General features: G+C 46.7%; 1 protein-coding gene and 1 long non-coding RNA gene across 3 annotated transcripts in view; both read right to left on the bottom strand.

Annotated features, from left to right (window-relative positions):
- FSTL1 (follistatin like 1) overlaps window positions 1–11,836 on the bottom strand; it is a 53,903-nt gene extending 42,067 nt beyond the window's left edge. Inside the window, exons 1-2 of the mRNA XM_051779975.1 lie at window positions 11,697–11,836; window positions 11,540–11,599 (exon numbers count right to left, since the gene is read on the bottom strand). Coding sequence (XP_051635935.1) covers window positions 11,540–11,599; window positions 11,697–11,699 — 63 coding nt within the window. The 5' untranslated portion in view covers window positions 11,700–11,836. The remainder of the gene's footprint in view (window positions 1–11,539; window positions 11,600–11,696) is intronic.
- Window positions 11,837–12,111: 275 nt separating this feature from the next.
- LOC127467723 (uncharacterized) overlaps window positions 12,112–17,907 on the bottom strand; it is a 44,523-nt gene continuing 38,727 nt past the window's right edge. The window contains exons 5-7 of one of the 2 annotated variants that reach the window (XR_007903269.1): window positions 13,904–13,982; window positions 13,076–13,212; window positions 12,113–12,991 (exon numbers count right to left, since the gene is read on the bottom strand). This is a non-coding gene — a long non-coding RNA (uncharacterized LOC127467723). Of the gene's footprint in view, window positions 13,213–13,903; window positions 13,983–17,907 lie in introns of both variants that reach the window. The other variant, XR_007903268.1, reaches the window with a different exon arrangement.

Raw genomic sequence — 17,907 nt, 5'->3', positions numbered from 1 at the left:
GGCAGAACAAGAGGGAGTACAACGACAAAGCAGCACAGGAGGTGCTCACATTTTTTCAGGGCAGCTCATGGGCAGAGCAACTTGCACCCACTCTGTAACCACTCCTTTAGATGCATGTTCAAGGAGGTTTGGCTACAAGTCTAAAAATCACAGCCCCTAGAAATACAACGCTTTGTTGCCTCTTGCCAGGCTTTTAATAAGAATGGATTGCGAGCTTGCAGCAGAGCATAGGGTGAAAACATCGCCTCAGGAGAGGGAACTATCTTTTCTTATCACTGACAAAAAAAAAGGACGTCCAACTAGCTTGCCCATAGAAAAACTGCATGAGCTTTCTTTATCTGAATGCCTCTGCTACCCACTTAAGGCTGCTCTGCAGGAAGATGCCTTAAAGCCATGAAAGCACAAACATTCAGCCTAGCACATTTGGTCCTCCAGAGGTGTGAACTGGAAGGGACCTGGGAACAAGAAATGTGGAGAGCCTTCTACTTTCTCTCAGAGGAGAAAAAAATCTGATATCCCTATTTAAAGATGAAAGTGGAAATGGAAAGAGAAACAAAAAAGGGGTATTTTAATAACCCCTGTTTATTATACCTTTTTAGTACAGAAGCTTCTTGAGGTCCAAGTCAAGATCCAGCCCAGTCTGTGACAAACTGTTCAACAGCATCTCAGAAGAGAGTTTGTGCCTCTCGGACAGCAAGCAATCAAAATCTGCTCTTGGAAGAAATCCACAATTTATATTGCAAATATTTACGGATTCCCAGTAACAAGTACATGGAGATGCCCTGTCATCCCATGGTGAGGGAGCACTAACAGACAGACAAAGCAGATGCGCTCTGTGGAGACCCAGTACTGAGCAAGGTTACGAAACACACCTCACCAAGGGATGGCTTGAGGAGCTCAGATTGTTTAGTTTGCCAAAGACAAAACCAGGAGCAGCCCTTGCGCTGCTTGTACGTCTACTCCCCACTGTTACCGCAGTGGGGAACAGACATACTGTACTGACGGCCTCTTCTGTTTAGTGGATTAAACAGAAGATTCAGCATCTGGAGATCAAAACTAGAAAAATGCAAGCCAGAAATGAGGTGTAGCAGCAAGTGGGTAATTAACCACTGCAGCAACATACCAAACGCGGTGGTATTTTCCATTTGTGGCAATTACTTAATCAAGACTAGATGTTTTTTAAGACACACTTTAGAGTCCAGAGCAAATGGAATTGATAAAAAAAGCCAGATATACAGGCTATATTATGCAAGAGGGCAGAACCAAAGCACAAAAGCTCCTTCTGGCCTCACCATCTACTAATCCATGGATAAAATGGGCCCTTTTAGTGTCAGTGGAGTTGACAGAGCCATATTTTTAGTGACAAGACAGGTTGATGTTTACATGAAATAGTAATAATAATATGTTGTGTTACACCCACACCTCTAATCTGAAATTCTCTAAGCTCTTTGCCATCACTGTGTCATCAAGCCTGACAACTCACTGGCTGATAAATTGGCATTATCATCCCCCTTTCATCCAGCTTGTGCTTTTTCAGAGTAGCTAACCAACTGCTTATCATTTATATGGGAAACAGTACACTCAGGCTACCTGTCATCTTGGGCACCTAATTTTAGGCCTCTCTGTGAGAAGACAGTCACATGGATGCCCTGCAGAAGGTCTCAGGGTAAAAAGCAGCTCAGCACTCAGAACTGCCCAGCAGCTGCCCTATTCTGAATACTCATCCCCAATACATACCTTACAGCACTGAAAACTCTGTATAACCTCCCTAGAAGAATTCTGCTAACAAAGAACTTTATTAAGACCAGAAGTCAGCAATTAAACTGCTAAAAAAAAAGAGAGAGAAAGAATGCTTCCTAGTTATTTTAACAAACATCATCATATACGACAGACACACCAAAAAAAAAAAAAAAAGAAAAAGAGTAATTTCCATTAGTTTCCATGACAATCAGTGGAAATTGCTAACCCATCTTCTCTGCCTTATCAACCTTTGGAAGACCTATCAGGGAAAGCAAGGGACTATGCCCTGTGTAAGATTCTCTGCTTAACTACAACACAGGAAAATCTACATTGCCATAGTGTTAAGCATTCCCCTTACAGCACAACTCCAAGTGTTTCCGCCAAGATACGGATGGAAAGATGCTTATTGCTTCCCTCTCAGAGCAAACACACTCCATAAAGGCAATCCCCCCTGACATCTCAGCTCTCCCACATTATGCCCTTCCTCTTTCTCTCTCTGGCTCCATCCAAACATTCAATCATCTCCTCCTTGCCATCTGTGGGCTGCTAGCTCCCACCTTAAATGTGGCCCATACAAGCCCTTTTTGCATATCTTTACTGCATGGCAGTATCACACAGCAACTCTGGTCTGCATTTTGTCTCCATTTTTCTTACTATTGTTATCATTGTGGATAAGGATAATAACCTTCTGCAATGCCTGATGCACCTTCTACATGACAGTTTTTAAACTTTTCTTAACAGGAACACATTCAGCTTCACAAACTCTTCTGAGAGGCACAGCACATTCATTATCCCTTTTTACAGATGTGAGCACTGCAGCTTAGAGGAATAAGGTGCCTTGCCCAAAGCCTACATACAAATCATGGCATAATGCTCAGACTGAGAACAAATAGGTCTAGAAAAAGAGTCAGCTTGCATTTTCTTGATGCCTACAGGCTCTGAAGGTGTTTGAACCACCACATATTCTCAATTTGCTGTAGTTCCTCCACTCTGCCAAAACCCCACTGCAAATAAATATAAACCAGGAAAATAATCCCCAAAACCCAAGTGGTTGTCTCTGTTTAATGCTGGTTTACTGCTGACCTTGCATTGGCAGCCAGGATGGCCTAACTCACCCCAGCATTTGGACATGTGCTGCTGCACTGCAGAAGAGCTTGGCAGTGATTTGTGAGGAAGTATTAATGCCCAGCTGTTCTCCCATATCTTTCCGTTTTCATGTGCACAAAGTTAGGAGCGGCCCAGGCACGGCACTGGCACCGTGTGGTTTCAAGCTATTCACATATCACAGCGAGATTCAACACTCACCCAGTAAGATACGAAATCCCCAAACAATCCACATCGATTGCAATGGATTGTATCCTTCATTCTCCCATCCCAGGTCTGGGCTGCAGGAGTTACTGGCAAGTTACTCCATAGCAGGGCTGAGAACAGTGGCTCTGTGTGATGGGTGTAGGTGCACACAAGGTGTAACAAACCACGTTCTGTGCCCTGTGATCAGCCACGCTTTGGAGCAGTTTCCCCCACAACACCCTCCAAGGGGACTGCCCACAGCTCTGAGTGCCAAAGAGAGGATAAACCATAAAGTTCAAAGCTGAGCAACACTAAGTTCTTCTACAAACTGCTTCCCATAGATTCCTGTCTTGAGGCTGACGGCGTTTAGTGGCTGTGAAGGTACGAACTACAATCAATGGGGAACACTCATAAATAGCTTCTATGGTCTGCAGTAAAAGCAGTAACTACTGTACCACTGTTGACTATTTTTACAAAAGCTAGAGGAACACGGCATCTCGTAGGAAATTAATATACTTTCGCTAAATATGGCTGAATTTGGTTGTTTGGTTTAAAAGCTAATTTGAGAAGGTTCAAAGGTAACAACAGAGAATAAAATCACATACGTCTCTATTTCCTTTCCTGCTTTGTCAGGAGGGAGCAAGCTACAAGGAAAAAAAAAGGTGGGCTAAGCACGGAGTGGAGCTGAGGGGCCTCATAAACTGGCTACATGTACAAGGTGGAGAGAACTGCATGGGGGAGGTACTGCTTATCATTAAACACGGGAGCGTAATTAGGACCACTGGGAGAGAATAAAAAGATTCATGATCTACGTACTCATAGAAGAGGACCATGAAGATAAACTTACTAACTTTGAGATACTCCAGAGCATGCTATCATTTTTCACAGAACAGGAAGGAGGCATCACTTATCAGGGATGTGTAAAACTGGATTTGACAAGACACTAATGGCTATGGCTTGTACAAGCAGCTACTAATCCCATGGCACGCAGCGATACCTTGTAGAAGACACAGTCTGTTTTCCTGAACAAGAATAAAAAAGTACTCCCTTCTTAAGCCACTCCTTATCCTTACACATCATCGTCTACCAGTGGGTCCAAGCCCCAGCTGTGGGGATGCGAGAAAAGGAACTTTGTGAGAAACGGAGCTTCTCTTGCAACCTGACTTCTCTGTCATCCGTCCACAGGGCAACTGGAGAAGGGGAGCACCGCCTGAAGAAGATTAGGCTGACACTACTCATGTGGCATTCATTGTCTTAGGGCTGGAACACCCCAGAGCTTGCATTATGTGCAGCAAACACGCTGTCCTCAGACAGGAATACCGCAGCTTCTCTGCCAAGTTGAAGATGATGCCTTCGACATGAATGCTTGGTCCTGTGCCACCTTAATCTTCCAGAGCCCTGGGTTTGAATGCATGAGCTGCAGACCAGAGCTGGGTCACAACCTTTATGGTTATCCCTGAGGAATTTTACTCACCCAGACAACTAAATGATCCAGACATTGCAAAAATTCCCCAGTGAAATCGCTTCCTCCTACATATAGGAAATGAGACAACAATTCCAATCCCTCATACTTAAGCTTCCTCAAACATAAACATGAAAAAGCAGCCAAAATGCAGGAGGGAAAAGAAAGTCCCAGAGCAGCAAGAAGTACATATGCAAAGAGTTACGTCATGCAGAAGGAAAGCTCTTGGCTTTGGGCTACATTTACCAGCACTCAAATGGCAGGGCTGCTCCAGCACAGAGGGCACCTCCCCAGGAACAGTCCTCCAGACCAATTCACTGTCAGGAAAATGGCAACAGGCTCTGCTGTTAAAACCATCCCTGGACAACATGGTGCTGGAGGTCAACTTGGCAATTGCCCATCCTGGTGCATGGACAGAAATTCCTCATTCTGCCTCTCTGACACTCAAGCCCCAAAATATCTTATCCTGGAGCAGCGTGAAAAGGGAAGAGCAGCCAAGGACAGCATTTCTGACGGCAGGAGGTGCATCCAACGCACAGGCTCCTGCTTAAGTCAAGGTTCACCAGTACATCTCTCCATCATAGCAGATAACTTTGTCAGTCCATGCCTGTCACCCCACTTTTGCTTCCCTCTTATTCACGATTTCAACATCATCTTCTCCCCTGCCCTGACTTGGAAGACTTAAGACCATTTCAGGCTTGAGTCATACTCCTGCCACAGTACCTTGCAGCAAGTCTTTCCATGACCTCCCTAAGTCTCCTTAAAGAGATATAGAAACAAAGAAGTTATTTCTGTCTATAAACAATCTTTGAAGTTATCGCTATTCCTTAAAAACTTTCATTATGGGGGAAAAGCTGACTAACTATTGGAAGCTTCACTAGCATTCATATTCCCAAGATCTCAGGACTCTAAGAAAGGAGCAGGGATGGGATCAGAAGGGACATGTACTGGCTGGGGAAAACCATCAGTGGGTGCCAAATAGCTGTCCAACCGGTCCTTCTATGCTTGGAGCATAAGGTGTGCAAACCCTCTCCTCCTACCAATGAAACTCAGTTGCTTTGTCTCGGTGTTTTTATCTGTTTCTCTCCATTGTTCCTTCAAGCTGGTTTGTTGCTTTTTGCATTGCAAAAGGGAAGGGAAGGATAAAGGAGAAGGAACAATCAGAAACTCTGGGTACTACAGGGTCCATTACGCAGTGTTACAGTATTTTGGGAGAGCGGTTATAGGTCCATCTTTGGAACAGCAGTCAACAGGATACAGCCAAGGGAAATGCTGCACAGCCAGCCATCCTGCAATGCCCCCACAGAGATGAATGTGTTCTAACAGCTATTCCCTCTCAACCTCCTGATTTTCCTAGTGCATTGAGTGTTGCACTCAGAAGCACAGAAGAACTGGCACCTTCTCCCCAGTGAGACAAAACCCAGATTCCAGTCTTCAAGCAGTGTTTAATTTCTTCTCCCAAAATATATGCTTAGCTGTCAAACAGGAGAAATGTGGGATCCACCTAGATCTGAAGCTAATGAGATATCAAACCTCTCCCCAATCATCCACCCCAATTCCCTTGTTCTTTTCAAATGTGTTGGTCCAAGATATGGACCTCCTGATGCACTCCAAACAAGGTGGCGGATGTCTTCAAGAAATTTCATATTTGCACACTGAGCTTGCTTTTCTTCATCTCTCACAGGCAGCTGACATCTAAACCACTGCCCCAAGCAACCAGAGGGCCCATGTCAAAACCAAGAGGTACAATACAATAAGTGAGAAAACTAAGGCACAGAGCAGGTAGGAAGATTTCACAGCAACTTATATATCTTCATGTCTAGGTAGGTAGTTTGCGAGGCAGAGAAGGGATAGTCACTCATAAATGCTGGCTGGTGTCTCCTTCGCAGATCAGAAATGAGGCACACTTGAAAACAAGTAGCAAGAAAATGCCACACAGCCACTGCTTGTGCTACGGTTATCTGTGCTTTAATAGAGCATCAAAGCCTCCAGATCTGCTTATCTGCATGTTTATTTACTGCCTAGGAAGTGCCATCAGAAGCCAACAGTGAGAGCAAACATACCCCTGCTCTAACCAGCTACATTTAACTCTGTACACTAGTTGTGGCAAAATCTACAACCTTTGGTAAAGTCAAGATGTATACAACCCCTTGTCCACCACCCAGATGCACTCTGGAAGGAAGTACGCTTCAGAGCACAACGGCAGTCTGCTCTTTTCATTTGCTAAACTCAGAGACAACACTGTGAGAGATAAATCTCTCCAAGGAATTGCTGGTTATTCACAGATTAGCATTGCTACCATAGCAGAGCAGAAGTTGATCTCCCTGCAAAGACAGATGCAACCCAGCTAAACAAGGCATTCCTGGGAAACAATCTCATCTAGCTCACAGGATATGTGGCAGAAACACAGCCTGGTTAATGGGAGTCTCATAGTCCGGGAAGACACATCTGGCTGAGATTTGTGACAAACTCTCTTCTGTACAAAGAGAAACATTCCCCAGCTCATGTAACATCACACAAGAAAGATCAAAGGTGCCCCGGTGCCTCCTGATGGGTAAGCAGCTGTACCAATAACAGCAGCTGGAAAATACAACAGGAGACTCAGCCAGTCCCTTCCTCCTGTGCTGGGAGTAGAGTCGCCTCCTCGGCAGCCCCCAGCAGCAGCCCCCTGTTAATTACCGGCAAGGAATTTGCACTCTGGCAGATAAAGTCACTCAGCCACCGGCGCGTTTGCCCAGAGCAGCTCGGGTCTGACAGCAGCTCCATCTGAGAAGCACCATCAAGGTGCCACGCACACGTATGTGCTGCACAGCATTGCTCCTTCTTCAGAGCCTGTGCCACACATGCTGCTGCTCAGAGGTTATGGTCCCTTCAGAACAGGCAGGGAGGTTGTTTAAACACTCATACACAGGGCATTCGGCCAGTGACTTCAGCACAACATGAGGTGCCTCAGACAGAACGACTTGGTTCGTCTCCCAGACTCCGATCCCTGGAACCATCTGCAGCACAGCAGCTGCCTGACGGCACAGCACACACCTTAAAAAATAGGCTTTGTGCAGATGAGCCTCTGCTGTGCTCCCAGGGTAGAATCATTTCATCCCTGCCTCCCCATTTAAAATATGCTTATCACCTTGAGGCACAACTCCAGCAACACCTGTTCTGGCACTCAAGGGAAGGATTTCAAGAAGGAAGACAGCTATCACTCCAAAACCAGTGGAAGGAGAAAAAATAGATGCAATTTTTCCTTCCACTGAAGATGTGCTTGCTAGACTAGACTTGAGAAGTTAGTTTTATTATAATAATGTGTTATTGTTGGGTTTTATTGCACAAAGACAGTGCATAATAAAACCAGCCTGAGTTACACACATGATTGGCACTCCACTGTCTTTGCCAAATTATCAGTGAAAGGAGGACTGAACTATCCACAAAGTCTCTATCACTTAATTTCAAGGGCAAATGAATACTTCTTAAAGTGATGGCTTCAGGGCCAAATACAGCTATGCAATTACATCAGGATCTCAACTTTAATTTATCCAGTTCATTTTCTAAGACATCAGTTTTTAGATATTCTCCATTACAAAAATGTGGGAAAAGTTTAACCAAAGCAATCTGATGATGCTGGCCATACTGTGTGAACAGCCCCAAAGGAGGAAGTACATCAGGTCCTGATCCAGTGAAGACCAGCTGAATTCCCAGCTCCATCTTCCCTGGTGCACATGAACACTCTACTGGCAAAGTCGTAGAGGTCTTGGAAAGCATCAAGTGCTGCCCTTCTTACATGAAAAGCAGTCAAGTCAGATCAAGAGGAAGCACTTAGCTTAGTTAAGCAAACAGAAATCCTTGCCTTTTCTCTCCTGTATAACATCCCTTTTCAGCTTTTCACATGGAAAAATTACACTGAGGGAAATGGAGGTGAGGTGAAAAAAAATCATCCCAAGGTTACAACACTACAAACACCGTGCTATTTGAAAAGGTTACGAATCTGTCTCTATATGCTCATCATCACTGTGTTACTTGGAGGTTACAGCCCCTCAGATCTGTCAGTAGATCTCTTCGCAAGAGGAGACTCACTAGCCCTCCTCCTCTAGCGTTTTTTTCGGCCAAAATGAGACAAGCTGAATTAAACTGTTTACATAACTCTTTCCAAAGTTTGGCTCATTTGGACAGAAAAGGGTTAAGAATAATTCAGGAGAACAGCTACAGGTCCAAGAGATTCATCTGAATGGCCAGAAAACTGGCAAGGAGCAGAGGGCAGGCCAGGTCAGTGACCTCTTGGCAAGGCTGGATTCAAGAAAAGACTTCTGTCCACAGCCCAATATACTCATGGTGGCACAAACCTCTTTGCTAACATCCAAAATTCATGGTGAAAAGAACTTTCTTGACGAATCAGGTTTAAGCCAAAATGAAAAAAAGAAACCCCCTTGCTCTTATTTTTAAACAAGTATCCCGGTGGGACATAGAACAATGCTGGTATAGGTACAGTGGTACCACTGACACAGTCAAACAGCAACTAGACTCCTCTCCAGTGTTAACTAGGTAACTTACTCCAGCAGGATGTGAACAACTGATTGACTTTTAATACATTCAACAGACATTTCAAGCCTCTCCCTTTTCCTCTGTCGTGATGGATGCTTCCCAAAAATCACTCCATCTGCTTCGAGAGCCCCAGCTGAGAACATGAGCAACTTCATGTCTGTAGTATCCCTGTTAATACGAGTGAACGGCTGCCTCATTTAGCCTGACCCAGGAAGAGAGAGATAAAAAGGGCTGTCTGAAGCTGGTGGCTGGCTTCCATCCGAGGAATACAGTTCACCGTCTATTGCTCTTGTGACTATTACTGAACCAGGCCAAGAAAAGCTCCCAAGTTTTGGCACGTCTCAGATTTTCCAGTCTGCACAAAGTCATGCCAGGAACATTTACTGAAGCAATTTCTTTCTTTCTTTAAAGACTCTAATTATGCACCTAACAATGTTGTAGAAATAAGTATTGTACAAAAAACCCAAGTACAGCTCAGAAACAGTTTTGCCGACAAAAGGATTGGAAGCTTAAGGCTCAGTGTTAATATTCTGAATGTACTGAAAGGCACAAAATGCAAGCTGCAGCAGAAACAGAAGGAATAGAGAGGTTATCGTTTCCAAAATCTGGAAAGGGAAAACCACATAGGAAAATGCCACACTAATCTTTCTGAATGGCAGCGATGCAGCAGAGTGGTAACAAGAAACATTCAGAAGTGGGCAACCCTCAAAGCTGCCTCTGAATTCTAAGCAGTTCACCTTCAAGGACAGCCCATTCCCTAGAAAATGAGAAGGTCTAGATATCCCAGAGGGCAAGATGCTACCTGTGAGTGAACTGATATTCACCACTCGGCAGCTACCAGCAAGAAGGAGTCAAACTGAACCCCAAAACAAAAGTTGCCTGAAGTGTCAGTTTTCCTTGAAACCAGAGCCAGACCTCAGTCATCACTCCAAAGTTTTGCTGAACTTACACTGGAATGAACTCAAAATGTTCACTGGTTTGCTGCCTGGACCATTACCTCTGAAGCCAGTCAAATAATTCATTTATTCACTCAAGCATGAACTGGCCTTTAAAACCAGATTTTGAACAAGATGGCTGTACATTTTTCTTACTCTCAGTTTGCAGGTGAGGCACAGAAACATGACGGTACTTACATCTGGGAAGCTATCCAGGTACTCCAAATTAGAGTACATTAGGCAAAAAGCAGGACTTAGCACTTTGGCCATTAACATAATGTTAGTGACACCAGTGAAATCACAAATCCAGGGCCAAACACATCTTGGCTTTGCTTCTCTGGGTTACTGATCCCAGAAGGCTTTACTCAGACCAATGCCATCGCTATGTAACTGTTATTATCATTCATCTTATTGATGCACTGCTGTGTGCTTCCTTCCTACAGAGGTTTTGCTGTATATTGACCAGAATCAGTTAAGGTTTATTTGGGGTTCCTAAAAAAATGAATAAACACGATTTGGCTTTTTCAGGACAGTGTAGGAGAAGATGAATGGAAATGCTCACTACGTAAGTATGTCACGCCTTGGGAAGAAAGTATATTACGAAATAATCATGTACAGGCAGATGTGAAATGCTGGTCCATACTAAGCTCAGTTTCACTCCCCTTGGTTTTCACGACAGCTGTGACTAGAGCTGGACAGTGCTGGATCACAACCACCCTGTCTCACCTCTGCTCCTCACCTGGCAGTTGCAGGGAGTTCACCGAAGAGCTTTGCTTATGGAGACAGAGCAACAGCGATGGGCTCCATCATAAACCCCACTCTTTGTCATAACCCGGGAAGCACAGTCCACGGGTGGAAGGCAGAAAAAGAGGGAATCAGACGTGATATGCTTTTTTTTTTTTTTTTTGCATAGAGCCAAACTGTGATGCTCTAGGGTGGGTCTTGCCATCTGGGAGAAATATGTAGGGAGAAAAAATGCAGGCAGGGAGGATGAGCCACCCCCCGAGCAGGACGGCTTCCCTCCGAAGGCAGGCTCGGCCTCCCTCCCCAGCCCAGCTTGAGTTCATTTTCCTCAAATCACTTCCACATTTCCCCTGCCGTAATTATCAAATATTTTGTTTATGACTTCACTTTTTAGGGAGGCCGCCGCAACCGGGAACGCAGGCACCGTTTGTTTTCTGTCAACAGGGCTGGGGGGGTTGCAGCTGGGGGCTTTCAAAGGTTTTCAATGTCATTGCAGCGAAAAAAAGGAAGAAAAGAAAAGCGAGAGAAAGAGCACGCGGGAGAGAGGGAGGGTGGGATAGCGGGAGGGAGAGATGGAGGGAGGGAGGAGGGGAAGGGGGATGCCCCGAGGAGCCCGGCCCAGTGGCGGGCTGCGGGGGTCCAGCCCCGGCGGGGACGAAGCCCCCTCGCCCGCACTTAGGTGTCCGGCGGCCCCGCAACTTCCCTGCCCGCCCTGGCTGCCACTTTCCCCGCTCCCGGCCGCTCCCTCGCCGCGCTCCCGGTGCCGCGGAGCCCCCACTGCCCCCAGCACGTCCCGCCCCGTCCCGTCCCGCCGCCGGGGCCCCGCGCTTACCTCGGCTCGCAGGCGGGCGGCGGCCAGCAGGGCGCAGAGCAGCGGGAGAGTTTTCCAGATCTGCAAGAGAGGGAGCGGGGGGCGGTGAGCGCGGGCCGGGCCGGGGACGGCGGGGCCGCCGCGGCCGCCGAACTTCCCGCCGGGAGAGCCGCCTCACCATGCTGCGGGCGGCGGGCGGCACCGGCGGGGCACGAGGAGTTGCGGAGGCGCCTTCCCCGGCTCCGGCTCGCTCGGGAAGGAAAGGGGAGGGCTCCCCCTCGCCCCGACCCGCCAGCCCGCGGCTCCACCCCCGGCCCGGCCCGACCCCCGCCCCGGGGCCGACTCCTCCCCGGCCCCCGCCCGCTGCCCGCCGCCCCTCGGCGGTGCCCCCGTCCCTGCTGCCGCCGGCCCCTCGCCGCCCCTCGTCGACCTCTGAAGGCAGCCAAGAGCAGTGGGGAGTCCAGGGGACGGGGCTGCCGCCCCACACCGCTCGGCTTCACACCCCGGCCGGGCAGGACATGGGTCCGGGGGCGCTGCCCGAGCCTTGCGCTGGTGTGGGTTCGGGGGCAGTTGGAGCAGCCGAGCTGCCCGCCAGCCCGGCCAGGAGCACCCCTGCCAGGGGTCGCAGCCGCCCCCCACATTGTCACAACAGTGGGGAAACTGAGGTGCGAGGTGGTTGCTCCGCTCATCCACTCAACCCACTGTCCCCACATGCTCCAGCCCTCAGGCCACGCTGAAGTCCCGGCCACAGCTACAGGTGCCATCCGTGCTGGGATGTGGGGAGATTTAAAAGTAAGGGTTTAGACCCGTGTGTGTGTTAGGATCCAAATGGCGTTGGCTGAGTAAAATGGGCTGTTACGCCTGGCACAGAAATCCTACCTGAAATGCCTGGCGGTGCTCATTTGTGTATAAATACCTGTGATCCTCTTGTTTAATCTCTTCATCTCTGAATTTCAGTAGTCTCCAGTAGCTAGAAGGAAGGATCTGACAATGCAAAGAGACCGATCGCCCCAGGCTCATACAGAAATCTCTGTCACGGCAAGCAACACTATGATGCCAGTTGTCAAGGGCTTTTCCTCGAGTTTTGAGGTTTGTTATAACCAAAAATGACACTGCTGGCTTTGAAATACCATCTCACTGTGACCAAGCACGCCCATAAGCCATCTATCTTCTTGCCCTGCTTTATTCTGTGCCTTCAATGCAGAGAGGCGCCAAGGGAGATGCTGGCATGTGCACCCTCCTCATTCACCAAGACCAAAGATTATTCCAGCATCCTACCAGAAGGAGAAAACTCTGGGAAGAGTTATCCTAGATCAGCTGACATCTGGTCTGTTCATGGCAGCTGTGCTATTTTTCTGTGCTTCCTCAGGCTCTGCTTCTTCACTCAATTTTGTTTTTAGGACTACTGTTACTGATTTTGCATCCTTCCCGGCAAGTTCTGATTCTGTCTGTGAGTGGTATTAGCCTACAAAGCTGTCATGAAGAGATGTCTAATTATTTCACTGATGATGCTGAGCGATGTGGGTTTCATTGTTTGTTTGTTTGTTTTAAACTCACCTTTCAGGATGTACCTCTTTGTTTTGGAGTCATTGATTGCCTTGCTTCATGACACAGTGCAGGCATAGTCATGGCTGAAATCAGTTGGCCTCTAGTTTGGCAGAAGCATCATAGGACTGGGCTCACCCTGAGTCACTCTGATGTGAGTGCCACAATAAGAAAAAAACAAATGGCAAATGATAAATACATTTTAAAAGATTCATCAATTTCTGGCCCCTTGATGCTCAGCTCTGCAGAAGCTGTGCTACATGAGGAGGGGACAGGCTCTATTTTTAGAGAGTAAAAGTGACTCGTACCACTCTCGGGAACAGAGCACTAGCAGGGGTCTACTGTGCCTGCATTCCCTCCCTGATACCATGGGCAGTCACCTCATGTAAGTGTGATTAGCCACTGTGCTGGATTATGTAGGTCACCATGAGCATGGGTTTTTCTTCTGTGTACTCAAAAGGACTGAATATGAAACAGAAGGTAAAGGATTAACTCTCCCATTCTGTGTTGACATTCAGGTACAGGAAAATGTGTTTCTTCAAGTTAGTTTCTATCATGTGGAAATGGGTAGAAGTGAAAACCAAAAAGCATCTCTCACACAAGCATCAGAGAGGGTGAGCACGGGACAGACATCCATGAGGGGAGAGAGGCATTTGTAGAGCTACTCCTTTAAATCAGGTAAAACTTTTTTGTGCAGATGAGGCCTGACTATCTCTGATAGACTGAGGAGGGGGGGAAGGGGGAAGAACAACCCTTAGCCCTTTGCAGGAAAGATGATGACAGTGATGGAGCTGGAGTTGTTTGTGGGAGTGTGGATGTCTGCCATGTCAGGAAACTTACCGAGTCAGGGAAAAGGTGTGTTATCTCTTCCATCACAGACAGCACAAAACAATCACAGCACAGACACTGGAGCTTTAAGCTGTGTACAAAGGCACACATTTTATAACCAAATACATGATATCTGACAAATTGTTCACTTATTATTCTAAACCTTCACCATTTAAAACTGTAAACTGCAAAGAAACAGTTTGTACTATCTGAGTGCATGAGAAATAAATCTTTGGGAATCTTTGCTCTTCCATGATGGACACAAAACAGGGAACTTGAATCACAAGCACCAGAATAAGGGGAAAGCAAATGCATTTACAGTTGTGGTTTCAAGCTGTGGCCATAATGAATAAGGTAATTCATCATTGCTGTCTATACAACCAAAGTAGTATCATAAAAATGCTTTCAGCTAAAAGCTTCGTTATAAGGGTGAACGATGCTTGCCTGAAATTTTGAAGGTTGCAATGCTCTGGTGGGCCAAAGAAATTGGGAATCATTGCTCTACAGAAAAGATGTTATTCTATTACATACATCAGTATTTTATTTCTGCTGACACTTACTTTTCAGTCACTGGTATTTCTAAAACAAACATTTCGTTATACATATGGGATTGCAAATTTTGAGATACATGCCCAAGCGGCTGCGCAACTGAAATTCAGTAACAAACCATTGCCTGAGAAGCAGAGCGAACGAAGCCTGGACTCATGCAACTGTACATCTCATGGGTGGGTACATTCTCTTGTGTTTAATAAAAGGCAGGCTCCAACTGAGGCTTTCTCCATCCTTGGGGCACTGCCAAGATCACTCCCCTGGATCTCTGGTGTCTCATGAGGGTTACTCTGAAGCCACAGCCTCTCCCTTATGACAGCACATGCACACATATACACCCAAAGTGATATTGTAAGCCTCGTTTCCCTGGGAAATGAGGCTAAACACATGCCAATAAATTACTTCTTAAGCCCTCACCCAGCCCTTGTGACTATACCATGATATCACTCTCTCCACATTACCTCACCCCCATCCAACATGAAACATCCTTCATGTCTCCTCCTTTCCCCCTCCACATGAAACATCTACCCTAGGGTATGGGGTTGTGCTTGCAGTGCTGTGCTGAAGTCAGTGATCACCACGCCTGCACTGCATTTTAGGTGACAATTCAAGAAACCAAGTTGTTTGGCAAGTGGCCTGCGTGACAGAGTTATAATCTGTCCCACTGAAGGTTAAGAAATTTGTAGCATTATTTGGTGGAATTAAGAAGCAGGGCATTATTTTGGAGTAGCAAAAGTGTTAAGGTTGTAGCTGAGAAGGCTCAGCTCATGTGGCACCAGAGACATCCATGTTGTCTTGAGCTACATGAGCTACATGTACACTACACCTCATGGACCAGAGTGCCAGTGCCTTAAGAAGGGCCAAAGGACACCTGGGCTTTCACAGCAGAAAGAGACCAAGAGTGCAAGATGTGAGGGGAAAGCCCAGGGCAGGGTTACACCCTCAAAGGTGTGAGCATCAAACCCAAAACTCTAGGGTGACGGCAAGGCTGTTGTGAGCCAGCCAGTCCCCGGGGCTGTCACACAAGGATCACCTGCACCATTTGTACTAATCATGATTCCTTAAAGCTCCATTTCAGAATTGATGTAATAAAGTGCCATACCTTCCCCTTTCTCCCTCTAGCAGATGTCTTTATTTTGCAGGTTGTGCTGGGGACATTGCTGACCAAAGGGCACACAAGTCTGGCACTAGCAGGCTATGTGGCTTGTATAAAATGCATTCTTTAATGCCTAATGAGTTTGATGGGATATTCCATTAGCTAGAGCATGAAAATGCCTAAATACCTTTGACAACTTGGCCCTTAAACTTCACCCTTGATATCCCTGATTCAAGGTGAAGTTTTCTAGCCTAAGACAAGCTCCCAAGATATCATTTCCTCACAGCCTTTATCCAGCCCCAGCACCTAGGTGCAATCACCGAGCTAAGCTGTGCCCATTAGGAGTGGGCACAGAACTGCACTCATGCCCAGCCATTGTAAACATATTCACTTTGCATTTGCCACAGCCTGGCCAAGGGTAACTTGGTGTTCACAGTACCTCATAGGCTCAAACTACACTCAGATCCAAGTCATGGTGTTAGATCTGCCCCAAAACCTCAGTGTGGAAACAGTCACTCTCTCCTGAACATGCTTCTGTCTCAACACGTTCCTTGTGCCAGTTCACTCCAGGTGCTGCCAGACCGTGATGGAGCACAGGTAAGTGAAATACTCCTGGTTTTGACTCTGCTATTGCACATACCCTTTGTAAAGAGGCTGAGGTCACAAGGCTTATTTACATGGAGAAGAGATCCTGTTTGGAATGGAAGGATAGATTGAGGTCTCTTCCAACTTGAATTATCCAATGAACTTGTTGAGTCCTATAAGTTTGATAAAGTCTTCAAACTAAAAGCACTCTTACAAACCTGAGATTAGCTCAGTGGTCTGAGCATGGTGCTGATAACACCAAGGCTGTGGGTTTGATCCCTGATCCATTCACTTAAGAGTTGGACTTGATGATCTTTGTGGGTCCCTTTCAACTCAGAACATTCTGTGATTTCTGTGGAAAGAAGTCCTACCTATTCAGAAGCAGATTGGTACCATGCCCCGAAAGTGCCTCATAGGATGCCCCTAGTCCATGGCCAAACAGCTCAGAGCTGACAAGTCCATTAGCTGTGCTCTGGAGATACAATCCTGTCAGAATTACTGTGATTCCTTATGCACAACAAATATGGCTCACACATCTGGAGGAATAGCTGTCATGAAGGAAACAGGGTTCCCAGGCAGTCTCATGGCCCCTACTGGCACCTACAAGGCTGCCCTCCCGCCTCATGTGGAATATGAAGTATCCCAGCTGTCAGATATGTGCCCCTACCGTTGTGTAGATACTGACTGGTAATTGATAATGCAAAAGGCAACTGCAGGATCCTGGCAAAATTAGTCTTGGACTGGTAACAAGGTAAGGTGAGTTGCCCATCTTACAGACAGATGGATGGGCCTGTCCAACTCATAAGATGTATTTCCTCATGTATAATTTTACAACACAAACCAGCATTCAGGTATGTATTGTCATGGAGATAACGCTGCAAGGCAGAGTCCCATCTTACCTCCACACCTGCTGATGTCACAGGTCCTTCACAGCATATACTGTTAAATATGGCATTATTCTCTGCGAGGAAATAATCACCACTGCTTTACACCTCCTTCCCCATTATCTTCCTCATTTTCCAGACATATTTACTGAGGAGTTGCTAGGGTCACTTCTGGCAGAGCATAGAGTCAAACCCAGGACTCCTCTGTGGGCAAATAAAATTTCAGCTGCTTTGGCCTTCTGCATCATGGAGCTACAAAGATGTATGTGGCCCTGCCATATTCCGTACAGTAACCTAGGCACCCCATCCCCAACAGGCTACTGCTGCAGAGCGAGCGGTTATCTGCCACCAGCATATCCTGATTCACACAATTAAGAGCACTGTCTCCATTAGCTGAAACAGTTGTGGGTTTGTGCTCGTGAATGTAGCAGGAAATCAACCCAGGATGTCTTGAACTCAGACACAAGTCATTATAATCTATCGGTTATATTATGACAAAACACAAGTGCTCCACATGCCACTCACTTGTCTCACCTCTCAATTGCTGCTGTCATGCAGGGGCAAGCTTAACATTTGAATGAAATATCCAGAAAAAATTCCTGGAGATGTGCTAACACCTGACATCCTGCTGTAAAGAAGCAAGGTGCTCTCTCTTCAGCAGCCAAAGATCATCACGTGTGGTCTGGCTGTGGGACTCACAGATCTTGACTACCAAGTCAGTGCACCAAGCGCCAGAAGAGCCAGTGAGCATTTCAATGGGTTGTGCTGGTTAGCCCCCTGCCACGCTCTCTCAGACATGCCCTTCTCTCCTCCCTGCACTATTTGAACACCTCTCAAGCACTGCTTGCAGCCAAAGCTGAATCCAGTGCTGGGCAGAGGAGGTGCCATGGAAGAGCCCCTGG

The sequence above is a fragment of the Manacus candei genome, unplaced genomic scaffold, assembly GCF_025592945.1.
Source record: "Manacus candei isolate 608988 ecotype Guabito, Panama unplaced genomic scaffold, ASM2559294v1 h1tg000014l, whole genome shotgun sequence".
NCBI classification, from domain to species: domain Eukaryota; kingdom Metazoa; phylum Chordata; class Aves; order Passeriformes; family Pipridae; genus Manacus; species Manacus candei.
The sequence above is the reverse complement of the archived record's forward strand: the minus strand, read 5'-3'. Positions and strand labels throughout refer to the sequence as shown.